The sequence below is a fragment of the Gymnoscopelus braueri genome (genome assembly GCF_963280865.1).
Source record: "Gymnoscopelus braueri genome assembly, chromosome: 20".
NCBI lineage: Eukaryota > Metazoa > Chordata > Actinopteri > Myctophiformes > Myctophidae > Gymnoscopelus > Gymnoscopelus braueri.
Window position 1 is genome coordinate 23,189,531 of NC_137622.1, and position 22,495 is coordinate 23,212,025.

Consider the following 22,495-nt stretch of genomic DNA (forward strand, 5'->3'; position numbering starts at 1 on the left):
GGCTTGAGGTTTGTTTTGGGGGGGGTCTTGAATGTGTCTGTCTGTCCGTCCCCATTCATCTCAGTAGTCATTAGCATTGGGTACGGACCCTCCTGCTGTGTTTAATTACAAAGAGGGTTCCGCAGGAGACGGACTGAGTGAGTATGTGGACAGCAGAATACTGTATGGATAAACTGCAAAGGGACCGAGAGACATGGAGATGAAAATGATCAGAGATGAAAATAAAAGATGGAGCCGAGATAGGTGCATAGGCGAGCTGGGAAGAGGGGTGTGATTTGGGAGCAAACCAGAGAGATAAAATACCCTGTTCTGAATAATGTGTCTTCATCATATGACTTGGAAGACATGTTGAATCCAGAATCTGACCTTTGATTTCTCAAATATCTATTCCTTATTGAGTTGGAGATTGCTTTTGTTTGCTTTGAGGTGAGATAGTTTTTTTTTATAAAAGCCCCATAGGGTCATGTTTTATCTCCCAGCACAGATTTGTATTGGTGTTTTCTGTTCTTTATCATTGTGTTTTATTGCTGTTTTTCAAGCTCTATGTTGTATCACTGCACTTAACAACTAAATGACTACAACGAAACTAAACTACTTCCACACATTGCCAACTAAAAGTAGATTTAAAGCCAGATTATGCTTAGTACATTATATGAATACATTTGCTGGCGCTGTCTTTGGATGCAGGTGGGCCAACAATTATCCTCATGGCAATGTGTTAACACAAAGTACCCTGTAAACACCTAATGAGCACCTGCCTAATTGGCCTACAGAATGAACTTAAAGTGATGTTGATCTGGGATAGAATTTTGGGTGGTATACAGTAGCAACATGTGCATGATAATCGTAATCTTCATCTATTGCTTCTCTGCTCTGAAAGCAATAAAGCAGATATAATGAATCCAATCACTCTCATTGTATTGTGAAATAGGTCTCAAAAACTACTTCTAGCACATGAACGAACCCACCATACGCCTAGAAATGTGCACTCCGCAAAGCGCATATCTCCGCCAAGCTGGATTGCCTAGCCAGGTTGTGGGTTGCAGTAGTCAGGACAGGGGAGAAATTATATTTCTATGACCTATGTATGGTGCAACGTTTTTCATTTGTGGTGCCCCCATGGGCAGAGTTGAAAGTGCTTTTGGAGGTGCTCTCTATAGAGGCCCCTCAACATGTGATTCGGGGTTGATTGGATGTTGTGTTCATGAAATATGGCATTTTGTTTTGAGAAATAGGCCCCTCCCACTAATTTGTTAATGGAATATCAAAACCCTGTTTGACTGTCCTTGTCACATAACTCACAATGTACTTCATTTGGTAAAGAAATGTTGCTTTCTGCAAGAAACGGCAACATTTGTAGTAAGGCATGGCGAGAGAGTATGTTTTGCACCCTGTCTGTCTGTCTGTCTGTCTGTCTGTCTGTCTGTCTGTCTGACTGTCTGTCTGTCTGTCTGTCTGTCTGTCTGTCTGTCTGTCTGTCTGTCTGTCGTCTGTCCGTCCGTCCGTCTGTGGACAGCTAATCTCTGGCTCCGTTGGCTTGATCACAGCGAAACTGTGCTCACACACTCCCTGGATGCCAATTCAGAACCTCTGCCCCAAATGTTTTACATGGGCCTGTTATAGTGCCACCAGGAGGCCACTTTTTGCAAAACACACTTTTTGACAGTACTCCTACAGATTTTGTCCAAACGTCACGCGAATCGGTACACTGTATCTCTATAGTCATTAAACAAAACTTGTTTTTCAGATTTTTCATATTCCATCCTGATTGGCTAAAATAGCTTCCAAAGTTTGCAGGAGTGCTCCGTTTTGCACAAAATGCCTCAAATCATGAACACAGCATGCAATTTCCGTGACATTTTGCAAGCACATTCTCATTAGGCAGAGGAAGAAATGCCACTAGAACATTTTCAAATCAGCCTCATGGTGGCGCTATAACAAGCCGATTCGTGTTTTTACCTATAACTTTATAGCTATTTATTGTTTATACCTATAAATGTGTACTCCCTATAGGTCACATCTGCCTTTTATAGCGCCACCAGGAGGCCGACTTATATAAAAAAAAAAATTATATTACTCCTTCAGATTTTATCCAAATTTCACGCAAATCGGTACACATGATCTCTATAGTCATGTGATCAAGATGGATCACATTTTCCATATTCCATCCTCATTGGCTAAGATTGACATCTAAAGTTTGCAGGAGTGGTCTGTTTTGAACAAAATGTTGCACATCATGAACGCAGCGTCCGATTGCGGTGAAACTTTGCACGCACATTTGCTCTACGTTGAGGCCACAAATGCCACCCTTTCAACATTGCCCTATTATAGCGCCACCAGGAGGAGTTTTTTAACACATTGATTGCCAAGATCGCATCGATGCGTTCTTTCAAATCCATCGCTTGCGTGCCAGCAATTCAAAAGAACGCATTGATGCGTTCTTTTGAATTTTCATTGTTTAATCTGTGATCGCACGGCTCTGTTTATTTCTCATCAGCACTTTCGTTTTCCACTTACGTCACACTCACCCGGAGCCGGATGTATAAAAAAAAATTAATTTCCGGGTCACATTGTTTTTCTCCGGTCATTTTCGGCCAGAATAGGGAAAAACACTTTTTTTCACACGGTATAAAAAACGAACGGACAGCTCAACTTCTATTTTCTTTGGTCCGGGTGACTAACAGTCATCGTCTTTGTGTATCACATCGTTTTCAGGCCAATCAGCGGATCAGGGATTGTCGAAAACATAACATCCGATGAATGACCGGATCTGACGTGGGCCTGTTTGGGAGGGGGCGAGTGAGGTGATCAATGTGTGGATTTGCTGCTCTCTACTGGTGGAACTGTCGTACGTGCTTATCACCACAATCAGAGAATTTATTTGAATGAAAAATTACAAAACAAAAAAATTAAAAAACACGCAAATTGCTGGCACAGGGGTGAGTACATTATGAATAAACTCTGGCAGTCAATGTGTTAAATATTACTCCTACAAATGTTGTTCAAACATCACGCAAATCAGTACAAATGATCTCTTTAGTTAAGTGATCCGGTCGGATCCGTCCGATCCGCCTGATTTTTCACATTCCAGCCTGATTGGCGAATTTCGAACATTGCTGGCCCACACTAACCTACCTGACCTGGCGGAGACCCGTCCTCCGAGAAGCACTTTTTCTAGTTGTGTACTGATTTTTGCAAGTTTTGGACAAAATCTGTAGAACAGTATTGGTGAAGTGGTAGAAAATCTAGTTAGGTGGAAATGGGCCCGGCCTATATGGGGAGTTGCGTCATGATCCAATAATCCAGGGATTTGTTTTTTATTGCAAGACCTACAGTTAGTAGTTATAGACCAAAATGTAAAGCGGGCCGGTATAGCGACACAATGGCCAAATCAAAACATGTGCATGTGTGCTTCCTTAGTCTACTGAGTGTGCATGCAAAGTTTGACGCCGATCAGATGGGCGAAAACATGATACTTTGCAGAGATGAGAATGAATCTAATTGCTACTTCTGGTTCCTTAATCACAGATGGAACAGATAAAGATATTTGGACTTACAGTATATCATGCCCAGGTGGCTATCCACAAGTTTCCATTGTCCCATGAGGACTTGCGTGAATTATAGGCATCACTTCCTGTTGTCAGTCATTCAATTCATTTGAGTGATCCATGTCAGTCAATAATAATGTAGGAATACAACCTGACAAAAATCAAAAAGGGTCATATTAGTCTGCCTGCTTAACCTACAAGATCTCCCTCCACACAGCTGATTCAAATTAATGATCAATGGCTCTTGACTCTTAGCAGTAGCCTAACTTCTGTCCTGTGTTTCATTCTGATTGGCTGCTGTTGCTGCTGTGACATCTGCATCTCTGCATGGGGATTAAATGGTGCTTGTTAAGTGACTTCAGTGCTTGATAATAAGCATTGATCCTTAATTTGAATAAGCTGTGTAGAGGGAGATCTTGTAGGGTAAGTAGTGAGACTAATATGACCCTTTTTGATTTCTATCAGATCACATTATTGTTAACAAAAAAAAGGCATGGGTTTCCGAGGCTACATTATTGTTGACTGATTTGATCCCTCAAATGAATTGAATGACTGACAACAGGAAGTGATCGATGCCCATAATTCACACACACCCTTTTCCCCAGTAAGCTCCCCAGGAAACGTAAGTGGATACAACACAAGGTACTCATTTCAGCTACATCTGCTTACATTGTGGTAAACCACCCATGTATTTAATGTGTCTATTGGGGGGAAAAGGGAGGGATATATGTGGCCTGGCAAATGAGTTGAGATTGGATATACTCCAGATGATTTTTGCTTGGACAATAGTCATGGGGGGAGTGACGATTACGAAACGATTAGATGATTAGAAGAAAGTGCAGATAAAAGTTAGACTTAGAATACAAACAGAAACATAAAGACATAACGCTATATCTGACTGTGCAAGAGCCAAAGCTTTATGGGTGTTTGAAGATCTATGAATTGTGCAATTTGGTGCACACAGCAGGGGTGGGGGGAGCTGGACTGTAAAATGACTTCAAACAAAGAATGATCATTTATTCTGTGAATTAATTTGTGTGAGAGCCACTGAACATTGTTTCATGTGCTACAGTAATAACATTCAAGAATGTTGTCTCCAATATGCGGAATGTGTTTTGATGTAGCTGTGGATGAATCGGCTGGCTGGCTTTTGTATTAATAAGACAGTCAGAATTTATGAATAATGCAATTATTATTAAGAGAGGGTTGGAGAGAGATGGACAATAAGAGAGCGCTAGAGACAGCCATTAAAGACTCTGCTATTTGCTTGTACATATACTGAATACTGTTGAAAGAAGCTTGACTCAAATCAATACTAATAGAAGGAAAAACAATGTAGACTTCTGCTCTTTAGAGGGAGTTTGTATGGTGTCGATACTCTTATGTAATACTGAGTGAAGAAGATGGCTTATACAGTATGTAATGCTGTAAGGTTATTATCAATGGCAGTATACCTGTAGATGATGCATGCTGTCTTCTGGCAGGTGGGGCAGTTATTGATGTCCTGGCCAGTCCTATAGGAGCAGCGACTGTAAAAAATAATTAATAAAATACAAATCAGTCAAACATGATGGGCGGAATGGGGCTATACTGTATATTCACATGGCAAATTCCCAGTGTTATTTTAACTCTGAGAGTTAAGGCCAGTCCACACCGATGCAAGTACTTGCAACTACTTGCAGCCGGTATCCCCACATTGCACCGGTCTGCAACAGGTCAGTCCAGACCGCTGCAATTTCTTGCAACTGGTTACACAAGTTGCAGTTAATTGCGTAGGTGTGGACTGGGCTTTAAACTTTGACAGTTAAGCTAAGTGTTAATTTAACAGAGAATTGATCTCTCAGAGTTAAACTAACGATGTTAAGTTAAACTGAGAGGATTTTGCTGTGTAGCATTCGTTTTGGCTCAGGACATTTCAGCCCGACTGAAAGGCCAAATAGTATTTTTTTTTAAAGATTTGTCTGCTTGGTTTGGCCCGTGTAATGCCAGATGGCTGGCGATGGGTGCCCTCACTTCGATTTAGCACAGCAGCCTTTCGCCCAGTTGACTAGTACGAGTGCCAGAAAGTGTAGACAATTAGAAAGGTATTTGGAACCCTCCTAGTATTGAGCACAACATCTCTGTGACTCACCACTTCACACAGTATGGATTTCTCTGATGTCATTAACTCTCATATCTATTAACTCTCAGGAAGTTTCAAAGGAGCAGCGAAGTAACTGCACACCCCCAACCCCCCATGTCTGGTCAGGTTGAGGACATGCTTTTTTTCTCTCCCATCCATCCATCCATCTTTATCCGATTATCTGGAGTCGGGTCCCAGACTTCCCTTTGCTGGGCCACATTAGCTACCGGGGGAGCCCAAGGTGTTCCAATTCTTCCAAATATATAATAAATCATAATAAATAATGATAATAATTCACATTGAATACAGTATATTATAATATATAATGTGCGTTTTGTTTACAGTTGTGCAGTTACAGTATGCAGAGTAGACTCAAACCGACAGAAATGGGCAGCGTGTATTTATATACCAGCAGATATACACGTATACACAGTGTATACAGTACCCTACACACATGCTGTATAGATATAAATATTTATGGGTAGTGCATGTGGTTAGGCAGGATAACAGCCATAAAGAGTAAAGAAACAAGACCTTAATTGACTCCCCCCGCACAGGCGGGAAAAGACCACAGTGCAGCAGGAACCACCCCATCCAATTCTACTTCTATTAGTGCATGTTTCAGTGAAAATGAATGCAGCCCCTCACTATAAATTACACACACAGGGTGTGTTGAACATGACACATTTTTCTCATTATGAAAGCAACCCCCCATGTTAGCAGTCTCATCAAGTTTGAAATAGGGTACACAGTCTGACGACACACAGATTATCAGCCCATATGAGATGAGATTTTTTTTTTAAAAGAGAGAATCAACACTCTTGCCTCTCTGCAATTACATAGATTTATTTAGCCAAGACTTTTGGGCTTCATCTACTCTGCACTATACGTGCTTATGGAGGCAGACTAGTTTGATAGGTAAACTACATCTCGGTAATTAAACTGAGAGAGATGGTGGTGTGATTGTCATGACTTTGTTCTCTCCACTAATCTTGATCAAAGAGGGCAACAACTGGAGGGGACACGGGTATCCGCTGTGGGAGAACACAGTACACAGCGATGAACACAGAGTGCGAAACGCAGTGGCAACCTCTCAGCCCAGCTGACACTTTCATTACGGCAGCCAACACTGAGTACTTTCATTTTTGGCACGGTGTCTTGACACATGCTCTCTCTTTTCCTTGTTTTCCTTCTCTCTCTCTCTCTCTCTCTCTATCGGTTCTCTCTCTATCTCTCTCTCTCTCTTCCCCTCTCTCTCTCTGTCACTTTCTCTTTTGTCTCCCTCTTTCTTTACACTGTCTCCGAGCTCTTTCTCTGTTTTTGTCTCTCTCTTCTTTACATGCGCTCTGTCTCTCTTGCTCCCAGACACAGGGATGCATCTAAGCATCTAAAACATAAACACGCGCGCACACACACACACACACACACACACACACACACACACACACACACACACACACACACACACACACCCACATCGGGGACAGTGCGTAACTTGTGTGTAGGAGACTTGCTGAGGTGCTGAAACATGAATTGCACATCTTAAATGGTAATCTGATAGGGATTAGCCTGGTATTAGAGGTATCTGTCATTTTTGATGATGTATGTGTAAATATGCTGAGCAGGCTCAGCTGACCTCGATTTTGGATCAAAATGACAAGAGACTTTGTTATCGGGGCCTTAGTCCGATATGTGAGGAAAAGCAGAACAACTCTTCCTCAGGTGATGTAGAATGTCAATGCGACTGTGTCAGCAAGAACAGTTCATAGAAAACCACACGGAGAGGGATATTATAGTAGGGATTCAGTGCATTAACCACTCATTACTGCACATTTGAGAGTTCAGTGGTGCAAAAACAATAGGCACTGGACTACAGACATGTGGAAAACGGTTTTATGGACAGATGGCTCATCATCCTTCACCATATTTCTCCACAAGTGAGCTAGTGCATTTGTGTTGTACAACCAACAGAATGGTACAGGCCAGAATGCTTGGCCCTGACAGTGCTCTGTTATGCTGAGGGGTGGGGGGGGTGGTGATGGTTCCTGGCATGGTTTGGGTCCACTTATCCTTAACGTATCTGTGTTACCACTTTAACCATTATTTTATACTTTTGGATATAAAAAAATTGCATATATACAAGCTATGAGTTTGTAGATCTGCTATTTTTTAAATCGTGAACGTTTTTGAAAATATTTAAATATATATATATTTTTAAAGCAAACATTTTTAACTCAAATCTTTGCTTCTGTGGGGGGTCCCTGGAACTACATATTTTGTTATGGGGGTCCATATAATGGTCCACCATTATTTTTTAATAGCCAAAGTATAAGATAATGGTTGAAGTGGTTAAAATCTAAAATGATTATTTCCCGGTCATAATGGGTTAAGAGAGAAGAGTCCCTGCAAATCAATACAAAGTTATTCTGAGTGATCGCCTTTATCCTATGATGAAACCTTTCTATCCTGATAGAAGTGATCTCTTCCAGGGTGACAGTGCCCCCATCCACAGGGTCACTGAATGGTTTGATGAATATGAAGAAAAAAAAACTATTTTCCATCCCTTCACTAGAGTTCCAGAGACTTGTACAATCTATGCCAAGGTGCATTGAAGATGTATGGCCCAGCAACACCTTAGTAAGACATTTGGCATTTTCTTTCATTTGTCACTCATCTCTCTACACACACAGAAAGAGAGGTTGCTTGAGCGAGATAAATGAATAGCATTAGCAAGAGAGATGGGGTGATGAAGGCTGAGAAACAAGGTGAGAGAGAGAGTTGAGATGTGAGGGGGAAAGCAAGTGAGGTACATAAATTGGGAGAGAAACTTTGAAGACAGCAGAGGTGAAAGGCAGTGGTGTAAAGTAGCTAAGTACATTAACTCAAGTACTGTACTTAAGTACAATTTTGAGGTATTTTTTCTTTACTGGAGTATTTCCAATTTTCAGTTATTCTACTTCTATTCAACTACATCTCAGAGGCAAATATTATACTTTTACTCCACTACAATTATTTGAAAACTTAAGTTACTAGTTACTTTGTAGATTTGGATTATTATTACAAAACATACATTACCCACTTCAGCCCTTTACATTTCGGCCAAGTTTGAAAACTTCTGAAGTTTGAAGACATTCTGCATAGTGAGTACTTTTTACTTTTGTACTTTAAGTACATTTTGGTATCAATACTTTTGTACTTTTACTCAAGTAAGTCTTGAATTCCGGACTTTTACTTGTAACAGGGTATTTTTACATAGCAGTATTGATACTTTTACGTAATTTTTTTTTGTTATTTTTCCACCACTGGCTGGGGGCCAGACCTAGAGATGGACAGGCAGGTGAACGAGAGGAGAGATGGAGAGAGGGAAACAATAGCAGGCTGACGCAGATGAATGAGGGAGACGTTATGTGATGGACAGGTTGTCAGAGGAAGGAGAGAAAGGACCGATTGGAATATGAGAGAGTGGCCGCAGGTTGGCAGTGTGTGTGTGTGTGTGTGTGTGTGTGTGTGTGTGCGTGTGTGCGCGTGTGCGTGTGCGTGTGCGTTAGAGAGAGAGAGAGAGAGAGAGAGAGAGAGGGAGAGAGAGAAAGGATGAGATTCATCGCCTCCTTCGCGGTGAAAGACTTGATTCATATCTGGAGGCGCAGACAGAGAGAGAAGAAGGGAGGGAGGGAGTGAATGAAGATAGGGCATTAATTAAGGAGGTGGATGAGAGTGAAGGAGGGGAGGCTCATGAATGGCTGGAAGGAAAACAAACAGCAAGAAGAAGGGGGTGTGATCAAAAATAACAAAGCGTGTGGTGGAGGGGGGTTATCAGAAGAGGAAGAAGGATAAAAGATCCAGAGAGACAGAGAGAGAAAGAGAGAGAGACAGATGGTGTTTATTTGAGGGTTGGTGCCATGGATCTGGGTTGTGGCTGGTATCTAAGGAATGCTGTTACTGTGGGGACTGTGGAAACCATAGCAGATGTCATTTAAGAGGAGATGCTGCTATTGACTGCAACGCTACATACAGTAACAGTAGGCTGTGTAATCCCCACAGGATTGAGATGCTTTCTCTCTCTCTCTCTATCTCTCTCTCTCTCTCTCTCTCTCTCTCTCACACACGCAATCCTCTATAGGCCTGACATTTAAAATCTATTACCTGGAGTTGAAAGCTTGTCAGTGTACATTACAGTGAGAAAAGGTGAAATAAACTCTTTGCTTTACCTTCGTCACTCACTCTACTCCATCCTCTATAACTCCCACCAACCCCCCCAACACCCCTATTTTTGCATCTCTTACCCTTCACTGAGGGCCTTGCTCTTCTCCAGATCTTGAATAACGTTGAGGAGCACTTTGATTTTCTCCTGGTTGGACAGCAGGTTCTCCTCCACACTCTGCAGTCGCCCCTCCAGCCCGCCCGGCGCACCCCCCACGTGTACGCCGCGCAAACCGCCAGGGGCTCCATTGCATTGGGCACTGGAATGTGTCGTGCAGGCCGCAGTCCGACTGTGGTCCAGCGACGTGGCCGCCTCGTGTGGACGTTCCACTGACTTGACCGGTTCCGTGGTGGACGTTGGTTCCGGGTTTTGCTTGGCGCGTTTGCTTTGCGATACGGGGGTGGCCGTCTTGGAATGGGTGGCTTTGGGGGAGTTGGGGAGCTGGGGAGTTTGGGGAATAGGTGGGGTGGTGCCACTGCGAGAGTTTGAATCAATGAGGGGACTTGGGGGCAGGAGCTTACGGGTGACACGGAAAGATGTGTGACGCTGTTGGTATGCACGCTCGTTAGCGTGTTGGCGCACACTTTCGCCATCATTTTGTTCCATGTGCAAGTGAGGATATTGGTCCGTCCTGTTTTGTTCCTGGGAATACAGCCCCGTCACATCTGTGGAGGGCGTCTGCGTTCGTTGTGTGTGTGTCGTGCTTTTGGTCTTCTCTGTGTTGTGCACGTGCATTTCTGTTGTTTGCGTGGCTGTGTCTGTGTAGTGAGTAAGGTCTGTGGAATGAGGCCTTTGTTGTTGCTTAGTGTCTTTCGCTTTGCTGTGAGCGTATGACGAGTGATTTCCATGTGAACTGTGTGCTTTTGGTATGGTGTGTGATGCCTGAGGTATGTGAGAGTGAGTCGAGACAGATGTGTGTGTGGATGTATGTGCCGTCCTGGTGTGGTGATTGGAGTTCAGGAGGGGGGAGTCTTTTCTCGACGGGTTGGGGATGACAGATTGCTTACGGGGATTCGGCAAAGTCTGACTGGCCGTTATTTCATTGGTAGCTCGCTTTCGGCAGGCACCCGTGCAAGGCAGTACCTGTGATTGTCTCCTCCCACATGTCCCACACATACGGGGTGAGGAGGCGGTCGTCATTCGACAGGGCCGAGGCGGGGTGGCGTGCACTGTCGTACATGTGCCCCCTGTTTTTAATGCTGAGCGAGGGTTCTCTCCTCGTAGGGACTGGACCCTCCTTCGCTCTCCTAATGGCTCATTCCCCTCACTGCCCTCGCTGCAAACCCCTCCCACCACCTCAGGTGCTACTATACTGCCATTCACGTACCGAGCTGTCCTTTTGTCCCTAGTCTCTTTGGGATTGGTCCGTAGGGTTTTGATCTGGCAGTAAACACCGCCCTCTGACCCCTGTGACCCCATGTCGTCCTGTGTCAGGCTGTTGATCTCGTTCTGAGAGGTCTCCTTGGAAACGGGCAAACTTTTGCTGTTACCCCTGGTGGCTCCCTTGGTCTCCGCCGTCACGGATCTGTCTGTTCCCTTTGTGATCTGACGCTGCATGGTGATCGGCTGGCTGCTGTGTCGTTTGATGGAGGGAAGGGACCTGAGTCCCGGGGAGGTCTGCACCCCCACGCTGCACAGCGGGCCCCATCGCCCTCCCGCCAGGGGCAGCCCAAGTGCAGGCACCGGATTGGTGGGGTCAGCCACCCTCCTGCCCATAGTCCTCAGCCGATTGGCTCAGCCCCCTGAGGAGCTGAAATGGGTGAGGCCACTGAGTGACATCAGACAAAGTCAGCAGCTTTATGTCCAGTAGAGCGGGGAGACGTTATCAGCCTTTGTTTATCCAATGTCTGTGTGTTTGTGTGAGGCAGTGTCAGTCAGTTTGCATGTGATAGTGGGAGATAGGAATTCAATTGCCAATAAAGAAGAAATGGTACGAGCTCCATTGGTTCATTGGCTATAATGTCCCAATGTCCTTCCATAAAAGTCCATCCTCCTTGGTTTAATGACTTTTGATTGGACATCACTGTCAAAGCTTTTTCTATACGCTGACCAATGGCCCGGAGCAGATGAGAGTTGGATATATTCTCTGCTCCTATTCACGTTCAATCTGCAGAGAGGGAAGTAGGGAGAGAGAGAGAGAGGTCGACAGAGGTAAAGTAGGTGAGACAGAGAACAAAATGGTCAGATTGTTGAGTATAGCCCTAACATTAGGGCAGATAAAGCACCTTATAAAATCTCTTAGCACAAGCGAATGACCAAATCAATACAACTATATCAACTGCTGATTACACCTGACCAGAGTGCAACTTGAGCTCTTACTCATCTAGCAGCTTGAGTGTCAGGAATTGAAAAACATAAACAAGTCTTCAAAATAGTGTGTAAGTTGTACGTCTTAAACACAATAATATTGTGTGTAAGATTATATTACACTGTATAACTTCAAAGGAGTACTACTGTCACTGATGATAGGAGATTATTTTTCTTTGACCAGCAGTAAGCTAACTGATGAAGCACAGTGCCTGTGCATCTTTCATCGAAATTAAAAACATGTCTAACACATTGGCAGAATATTTTAACTGTGCCACTGTGTGCACTGGCAATCTATCTCACTTCTCTGTGCATTTTTTACTGGCTACATCTGTTCAAACCATGATTAATTCAAAGGCATGAAAATCAATTATATCACACCTGGCATGTTGAATAGATTTTGTTTTAGCTTGATCCAATTCTTAGATTGGTGGGTGAAAAGACAACACATGAGCCAATGAGGGTCCTCAGAACCTGACCTATAATCAGAAGCAACATTGTGCTGATACGAAGAAGGGGATGAGATGACACATTCTGATGATCCAATGAAGTGAACAGCTGGCAATGTGTATGTGGTTGTTTGTTCAAAATCTTGATTGTAATCAGGCAGCTGTTGCATTGCCTCTGCCCTGTTCTAGAAAAAAAAGTGTAAACTTTCAATGCAACTTAAACAGTGTAATGGGATTGGACAGAATGGCAAGAATCTCAAAATTGTTGCTTTGTACTTTCATTAACTGATTGTATTTGTGTGTGTGTGTGTGTGTGTGTGTGTGTGTGTGTGTGTGTGTGTGTGTGTGTGTGTGTGTGTGCGTGTGCGTGCGCGTGTGCGTGCGTGCATTCGTGTGTGCATGTCTGAGGCTGGGCTGGGTGCTTGCATGCTAATGTGCCTTAGGTGTGTGTCTCCTTATGAGCACTATAATTTCAGCGGGGCATCATAACTGATTCTTACCGTACAGTGTCAAGGATAAAACGTTCCCTGTTTCTCAATATTGCAGAAATAAAATATGACCTAGTTCACGTCTTTGGGTAAAAAACCCTAGAGACTTCTGACCAAAAGAAGAAGAAAGAAAACCTTTTAAGTGATAGCTTCAAATAACCACCGTAGCATCAATACTGCAGCTCTCGATTGTTCTACTGGCTCAAAGACCACAGCAGTGCTACCGGTCTGCAGTAATCAGGCTTTGGTTTACCTATCAGCAAGTCCTGTATCGATGGTGGTGTAGACACCATTGTCACATTCTAGAGCCCTATTCATTCATACTCTCGTAGGGCTTAAGTATCAGGACTGCTGAATGAAAGCAATAATAATTAACCCACACGAGGCTGTGGTCCGTGGATTTTACAACAGCTAATGGGCATTGTTAGTAGAGTGCCTAAAACCACCTTAGCTGTTCCAAAGTGCATGGAAGGTACCGAGTGTACCAAACGGTACACATTACAATATCTGCCTTGTTATTGTTATTTCTAAAACCTTTCACACACGCAGGACAAAAAAGAGCGCTCCTTTTACCTTGCCGTATAGGAAAAGAAAATAGCAAAAGGTAATACATCCATGGAATGTACATGTGTCCCTAGTTCTTCATTTATATTACAACAGAATTAAGCAATGGCACCATCCATTTTAGAAAATTCAACATACCGGTACACTGCCTGACTATACTGATTGCATCATGATGGGTTGTGAGCTTGTAGATCTGCTATTTTTGGTAATTGTCATACAAAGATGTATAGGTCTTAATTGGTTAGGAAAATGCATATTAACCCTGCATATTAGTATAATCAGAATCCTTGACCTCTCAGATAATCAAACATTAAAGTTGGTTATATGTGACCAAAGATGACAGTGAGTAGTGACAGGCAGCACACCTGCCCATGAGAGCAGAGAGGTATAACATGAGATGTTTCTGCACCCTTACAGGTGAGCCAGCTCAACAGTAAAATGTTTCATCACATTACATACTCAGTACTCATACTGCAGTCAATGCTCAATCACTTTTATTGGTAAACAAAACTCAGGCAGCATACAGTACAGTACTAACGACCACTTTGACCCTCTAGTATTGGTAAACTGGACCTGAGTTTGCTCTGTACTTGGACTGCTTTTTTCCAAATCTCTTCGCCTCAAAATAGCCAATATACAAGCTCAAAACGCAACGCGTTGTGATCTTGCAGATCTGCTCTTTTTCGTTAATGTTCTAAAGTGTTTAAAAAAGCAGGCGCTTTTTTTGTAAAGCTCAGTGGACCCAAAGCTGTCAGTCAGTGATGTATGGCTGCTATTTATGTTATATGTGTCTGACAGGGTGGCTCAGTGGTTGGTTTATTGCCTTGGAGTGAGTGTGTGTGCGTGTGTGTGTGAGAGGCAGGTCGTTAGCAATAGCATTGGCTTGGTAATGACCCCATTAGGACAGCCAGTGGACAACGGGTCACAAATGATTGGCAGCCCAGACTGTTGGTGCTCAGTTACCATGGAAACCATGGTACTAGCCACTGTCTTGTGGTGGACTCTGTGGGTCGTGACCTGGTGTGAGGCAACATGTATCACGTGTGTGAGTGTGAGTGTGTGTGTGTGTGTGTGTGTGTGTGTGTGTGTGTGTGTGTGTGTGTGTGTGTGTGTGTGTGAGTGTGTGAGTGTGTGAGTGTGTGAGTCTGTCTGTCTGTCTGTCTGTCTGTCTGTCTGTCTGTGAGCAGCCTTTTTAGTATACATTGCACGGACCCAGTGCACGTCATTCCGTGCATAGTTGCCTAGAAAACCCGAAATTCCGTGCATATGTACGGCGAGTCCCACGGTGGGCGTAACCAGTTGCAACCCGGAAAAACCCGGAAGCAGAGCAGTCCCCACAACAAAATGTACGATTCTGTGCCTATCGGTACGTAACTCAAACGGCGCTGAGTAGGCTCAAGGGAACGTCGCAACGTTCGGGACGGCAACTCGCTCGCTTTAGCTCACTCGGTGGTCCCTTACGTGGCGACAGTTCCCTTGAGACTGCGCGCCTCCGAAATGGTTTAGTCACAATGGGGGAGATGCGAGGCAGCTATGCACGGATTTTCGGGTTTTCCAGTTGTCTATGCACGGAATTTGAAAAACGTTCAATGACAACGTTTCCTCTGGCGATCGGGTTGGTGAGTGCCTGTGTCTGTCTGTGAGTGTGTGTGGTTTTAGTGATGCGTCTGAAATCTTTTTGTGTGGCAGACTGCATCTCTCAGAGCAGATGAGAAATGAGCTGAGACACTTTGTTGATGATGAAATTTTTCTCTGGGAGGGAGTACAACTGTGTGTGTGTGTGTGTGTGTGCGTGTGCGTGCACGCGCGCATGTGTAAAACAGAAGGAGTGGGACTTTAGATGTGCGTGTATATGCTGTCTGAGAATTTAATAAGGGATTCAGAATATACTGTATCAGTTGAAGGTAATTTCCAGTGCGTCTTTCAACATACTGTATAGTCTCCGTCTGCTTCTTTCTCTCTGGCTGTTTTTGGTATTTGTAATTTTGTAGCCTATTTCGGTCAAAGCTCGCCGTATCATCAAGGACAATCACCACCCCAGCCCCAAACTGTTCACACGCAGTATCAAGAGCCAGAACACCAGTACAACAGTTTCCACCCGGCTACCATCAGACTGTTGAGCAAGGCCTGAACACAGCCTGCCACCAACGAACGAACGAACGAACGAACGAACGAACGAACAAACGAACGAACGAACGAACGAACGAGGAGTAGAGACAACGTGGGAGGCTGGGTGGACGGGAGACATTTAGGAGAATGGAGAAGAAAGAATTGAACAGCAAAGATGGTGTCTTTATAGAAGTGGATAAAGGGACGGATTATGGACAAGATGAAAGAGGAACGTGTGTTTGGTGTGTGTACTTGTACTATTTCTTCATGAGAACCAAATGTCCTCAAAGACAATAAAATCGTTATTTTAGCTGGCCTTCACTTTTCACTTTTTGTTTTAGGGTTAGGACTTAGGTACAGTAGAGTTACAATAGGTTAAGGTTATAGGGTTAAGGCATGTGTTGATGGTTGAGTTTAGAGGCCTATGGCTGTAGAATTGGAGCTACATAACTGTATAAATAATCGGGTTGAAAGTGTGTGGTGTGCGTGCGTGCGTGCGTGCGTGCGTGAAAAGTACTCCTTCACTGACTGATGTGAAACTGACTGATTCATTTCCGAAAATTATAAGCATTTCACTTCTGGTCAGCGGATTTCTAAATAAAGTCAACTGTGACAAATGATACGTTGAGATTTTTTTGATGAATAAGAAGTGTTCTAGAATTGAAAAAGAAAAAGTAGTGTTGAGCTTGCAAGGAATATGTTGGCCAAAAATATGATTTATTGTTCACAGAAGTGGCAGAGATTTGCTATGCCAATTGTACCCAATGGAGAATTATCCTACTTCTTTTTCTACTACTGTAGCTCACAGCCCACATCAGCCTCTGTAAGTCCATTAATAATTGTGTTCATGAGCTTTATTGAAACAAATGGATGACCGTTTACATTTACACGCAGGTTTGCCACAGCTCATTCTACTTTTACTGTACATTCTACATTTACTTTAACCCATTAAGACCTGAGGCTGATTTTTCAAATGCCTTCTAAATCAGTATTCTCAAACCTTTTTGTGTATTTCCCTACGTTGAAATCTTCAAATACTAAGGGTTTATGAAATATGAGAGAGAGAGAGAGAGAGAGAGAGAGAGAGAGAGAGAGAGAGAGAGAGAGAGAGAGAGAGAGAGAGAGAGAGAGAGAGAGAGAGAGAGAGAGAGAGAGAGAGAGAGAGAGAGAGAGAGAGAGAGAAAAACCTTATTAATATAAGATCAGCAGCACTACACTGCAACATCACGTAAAGCAACACCATGCCGTCATCATACAGGTGTCTCATACAGGTGTCTCATTGTTGATTTAACTCTGAAAAGTGTTCTGTACACATGACGGGTCCATTTGGTTCTATTTGTACACTCATTTCAATTATATCAACACTAAGACTTTTACTGTGTATGAATTCATAACTTACAGACTAAATGAAAACCATTTGACTATGAATTGAATACTAAGGACCTCAATGGAAACAAGACCGCAAGGACTTTTTTGGAAGTATTTTAAATGTATTTCATGTATTTTTTGCCTAAAAAAATGTTCAAATTCAAACACCTGGGCTCAAACAGATAATGACTCATCATGAGACACAATCTTTGAACAACTTCTGTTGTTTATTAAACAAAATGTATTCTAACAAAATACAAAAATAAAAAAGCTCCCATAGCAACACATATCATCGTGGCAGAATGTAGGAGCAAATGCAAGTTAAAAAAAATAATCAATCATTCTGTATGACTGCTGAAAATAAAGTGCTTCATTTCTTTGTAAACAAAAGTAATTCTAATAGAATAAAAAGGCTCCCATAGCAACACATATCATCGTGGTTTGTGGTGGGTGTAGGAAATGTAAACTTCAACAAAACAATCATTCTTCTGACTGACTGATATTTAGTGCATCATTCAGGAGTGTGTATATATATATATATATATATATATATATATATATATATATATATATATATATATATATATATATATATATATATATTGAAAATAGCCAACCTACAAGCTAACAGCGCGTCTTCATTGGTTAACAAGTCGCTTATAATAAGCAGACATGGCAACACTGTTTGATCCGGTCGGTTTAAGGCCCGCCCTTCCGCAGCTGATAATTCACACATAGACAAGTGCGCAACGTTTCCGTATCCGCTCTAGACCGGATCAGCAAGCAGCCTGCATAGCAACTGGATCCCAACCAGTCTACCATTATATCAATTGACCAAAAACAACACAGAATCAAATAAACACACTCAAACCCAGAGTACCACCAAGGCTCGTGAAAAAAAGTAATAAATTACTTTTTGAAAAAAAGTAAAGGTAATAATATTACTCAAAACGTGAAAGTAATTAGTTACGTTACTAGTTACTGGGAAAAAGTAATAATATTACTTTAAGTTACATATTACTTTAGTTACTTTCCAACACTGATCACCTGTCAATTGACCGCAAACGTGCTTTAGGGAGGGAGAGAGAGAGAACGAAAGAGAGACTTACTTTATTGCACTGTAATCAAACCGCTTTTCTCTTCCTTGCCCACTCACATTTGGAACGGCAAGAGTCTGCAGTTTATTGGCCCCTGGTGGGAGGGCACGCAATGCACTCTGGGAATTGTAGTGGGTCAAGCTTATCTCCATTATTGGCTTTACGGTGGAAGTGGATCTGGTATGTTTGTTGTGGCCTGACCATAATTATGTGCACGCAAATGCTTGCTGCTTTCGAAATACAAATATGTTTTCTCTTTTTATTTGACTTTATTAGCGTATAGTTTCAGCCATTTATGAGGGTCAATGTGATCTAAATGGCTGATTCTTAGACAGCAAAATGCTAATTAAGGATGTACGGGAGAGTGCTGTCTCATTGAACCGACTAGGAAAACTTCCTGACCATTTGGGTGGCACGTTGAGTGGCACTGCATTATGACCAGCCCCCGTTTGTTGTCCGTTTTTAATTGGATGCACAGCATTTTTTCCAGGGACAATGCTTTTTAATCAGCCTTTCTGTCAGTGAGCCAGAAGCCATTAGGGCCAGTTTTCATTGCAACAATAGGCAACCGTCAGTACCTTGCACTCACGACGGTGCAAATGTAGCTTGTGACCTTTTTCTCATTAATTCTTCTCTGATTCTTAAGTGTCCTACAAGTATCCACTTGAGTGAAACAGAGATTGACTTGTGAGGCTAGTGTCTACTGTTCTGACAACATGCTGAAGAAAAACCTCACCTCTGACATTAAAGGAATATTTCACCCAAAATATGAAGATTCTGTCAATATCTGCTCAGAATTTTCATTTGTGGGTGAACTGTTCCTTTAACCTCACCTACTGTACATGTAATCCAATAGAGACGTAGGAAAAGGGTAATTCAGTCCACCGTTAACGGTTCCTCAGTACTTTGAGATGTGTTGGGGGGTTGAAAAAGATGTGGGCTTTTCTGCTGCTTAGCTTCGTTTATTCACCTCCCTACTTCCAGCAGCCATAGCTGGGCTTCATGAATCCTAGCTGAAGGTAGATGTGTCCTGGTCTTAGGAAGAGTTCCCCCAAGGCTACTCTGGTTCTACACTGATAGAGCACCACCATTTTAGCCTGCAGAATGAATCCTTGCCCCTAGACACCTCTCTGTGTCTGTGTACAGGTATATGTGCGTGTGAAAGTGTGGCTCTGTCTGTCCAATAATGTTGCATGTGAATGGAATGTGTGTGTGTGTGTGTGTGTGTGTGTGTGTGTGTGTGTGTGTGTGTGTGTGTGTGTGTGTGTGTGTGTGTGTGTGTGTGTGTGTGTGTGTGTGTGTGTGTGTGTGTGTGTGTGTGTGTGTGTGTGTGTGTGTGTGTGTGTGGGGGGGTGTGTGTGTGTGTGTGTGTGTGTGTGTGTGTGTGTGTTCGTGGCTGTGTGCGACCGTGCACAGCACACCTGTATGCATCATGTGTGTCCCTTTGAATGACTTTGTGTGTGTGTGTGATGTGTCTGTGTGTGTGTCTGTTCGTGCCTGTGTGAGACCGTGCACAGCACACCTGTATGCATCGTGTGTGTGTGTGTGTGTGTGTGTGTGTGTGTGTGTGTGTGTGCGTGCGTGTGTGTGTGTGTGTGTGTGTGTGCATGCATGTGTGTAGTGTGTTGTGGGATTAGATATGCAGAAGTGGGACAAGGAGAGAAATGTGGGGTAAATTACTCGATTCATTAGTTTTGTAGGGTGAACTAGCCTCAAGTTTTCTGCCTTATTTTTGATCCACCACGGCCACACAAAAAGAACCTGAGAAATAATGGTCTTCTTTGTGGTCTACAGGCCCCTAAACAACAACAAGACGCAACAACATTTGGCAAGGGATCTATAAAGCCATTGCTATTCTGCAATATCCTGAATCCTGATTGTTAGGAGTGTTACACTCTCAGAGTTCAATTAATTTATTTGTGTGCTAGCTAGTCAATACCCCCAATTCTTAGCTAGTACAGCATTTCTCTCATTAAAGTCTGGTACATTGGATCCCGACACTAGGTTACTTGCTTCTTAATGCCATGAATTCAGTTAATGTCACCTACTACTGCTGAAATATCAAGCTGCGAGTCTGCTGTGTGAATGGATGTTGCACAAAGCCCCATTCCAATAAAGTGAGTCCAGGGATTTTATCGGTAGACCTGCGTTAACGTGGTGATTATTTCATAGTCTTGCATCACAAGCCAAAATACCTTGTGAGAAACTGTGTTCACGGTAACAACACGTTTGCTGTTTTCATGCTGGCTTGTGCGTCAGACGAACACACCAGAGAGAGAATGGAGAGTTGAATATTTATGAGATCTTTACAACTGAACACGAGTTAATGAGATGCAGATGAAGGAAGTGAGGAAGTGGGGTGTGTGTAAGAATAGCAGATTTTATAAGGTGGGAGGGTCAGGAGAAATGATCAACACAAACACGCAAACAAACAGGTGAACGCACATCAGCACACCTTAGCATAGCTAATGGAGTGAATCCACACACTGGAATCCACACATTATTCGCTCAACTTTTTATCTTTTCTTTCTCTGTCTCCTTATCCCCTTTTATCTTTGAGTCTGACTGTATTTTAGCCTCTTCTTCCTCTCCTTTCATCATCCTCTTACCACCCCTTCTCCTCTTTCTCACATGATATATGATTCATTTGCCATTATCTCCTTTCTATTCCGCTGTTTGCTCCCTTCCCTGTCTTCTGACAACTGACTCCTCTCTCTTTCTCTCTCTCTCTATCTGAACTGTATCTGTGACTTGGTCCCCACGTTCCATCCTATCTCTCCATCATTTACCCCAAATCTACCTGTCCTCCTCTGATCTCTCCATTGCACTGCCCAGGCAGTCTTCTCTGCCTCTCCCTCATCCGTCTTTTCGACCCCCCCCCCCCCTTATGTCGCCCTTGTCTGTTTCTCATCTCTCTTTCAATCTATCTGGTTAGCAGGATGGCTGTTTGTGTGTGTGTCCTCCCTCCAAACACACACACATACACACGCACGCGCACAAAGGTAATTCTTATTCTCGTCCGTATCCCTACAGTCTCCCTAACTGTTTGGTCATAAAAAAAATCTGGTTCCCTCTAGATGCCCTCCATTCTTGGCAAAAATCAAATAGCTTTAGTCAATGTCATAATCTAATGATTATCAAGCCTCCCTTTGGCTAAATTGCAATCTATCTTTAAACTGCTCCTTCCTCTCCCCTTCTCCCTTGATACACTGTGTGCGAGTGTGTACGCGTGTCTGTGTTTGTGTTTGTGTGTGTGTGTTGTGCGTGTTTGTACCTGCATGCGTTTGTTGTTGGTGTTTAGGCGCCCATACTGTATGTGTGTAAGGGCTGTACAGTTCACTGTCACATGCAGTATGCAAAATCTGCCTTGTTTTAAAGTAATTCAACTTGAAAGATCTCAAGTTGGGATCCATGTAGCCGTCCCCATTGACTTACATCAAGAAATTAAAGTTAAATATTTCAAACATTATAAAACCCTAGGAGGGCGCAATTTGGGGCCATGTGAGTCGGGAACGATGCAAGTCGTTCCATTTATACTGGCTATGTGGCAAGACATTATGCGAAGCTCGGCCGATCAGTTAAGCAGACGGGTCAGGTTGGCCAATCAAGAGACCGAACAGTCAGAGTCATGCCAGGGAAAACACTACACACACACACACACACACACACACACACACACACACACACATGCGCGCACACGTGCACGTGCACACGCACGCACACACACACACACACACACACACACACACACACACACGCGCGCACACACACACGCACGCACGCACGCACGCACGCACGCACGCACGCACGCACGCACGCACGCACGCACGCACGCACGCACGCACGCACGCACGCACGCACGCACGCACACACACACACACACACACACACACACACACACACACACACACACACACACACACACACACACACACACACACACACACACACACACACACACACACACACACACACACACACACACACACACAACCCTGTAATAAATGGCAATGGCTTGTTTCTTACAGATCCACGGTGTAAACTTAACTGCAATTTTGTTGTAAAACTGTGCACTTACGCATTTCGTCTCATTCATATAGGTTGATGCTTTTATTTGCGTTGACAAATTTACTTGGTTTTGAAAATACAATATAATTCAAGCCGCTATGCAGCCTTCACTTTGTGCCCTGAAAATCTAGATGTGCTGATCAGAGCACTACATCACGCCAAGCTTGGCCAATC

General features: G+C 43.3%; 2 protein-coding genes across 2 annotated transcripts in view; one reads left to right on the forward strand and one right to left on the reverse strand.

Moving 5' to 3' along the window:
• The window catches only part of insyn2b (inhibitory synaptic factor family member 2B), a 15,850-nt gene extending 4,088 nt beyond the window's left edge, over positions 1–11,762 (reverse strand). The window contains exons 1-2 of the mRNA XM_080416567.1: positions 9,954–11,762; positions 5,003–5,077 (exon numbers count right to left, since the gene is read on the reverse strand). Of these exons, the coding sequence (XP_080272693.1) occupies positions 5,003–5,077; positions 9,954–11,587 (1,709 nt within the window). The 5' untranslated portion in view covers positions 11,588–11,762. The remainder of the gene's footprint in view (positions 1–5,002; positions 5,078–9,953) is intronic.
• Positions 1–22,495, forward strand: part of dock2 (dedicator of cytokinesis 2) — a 133,006-nt gene that overhangs the window by 69,486 nt on the left and 41,025 nt on the right. The gene's annotated exons all lie outside the window — the stretch shown is intronic.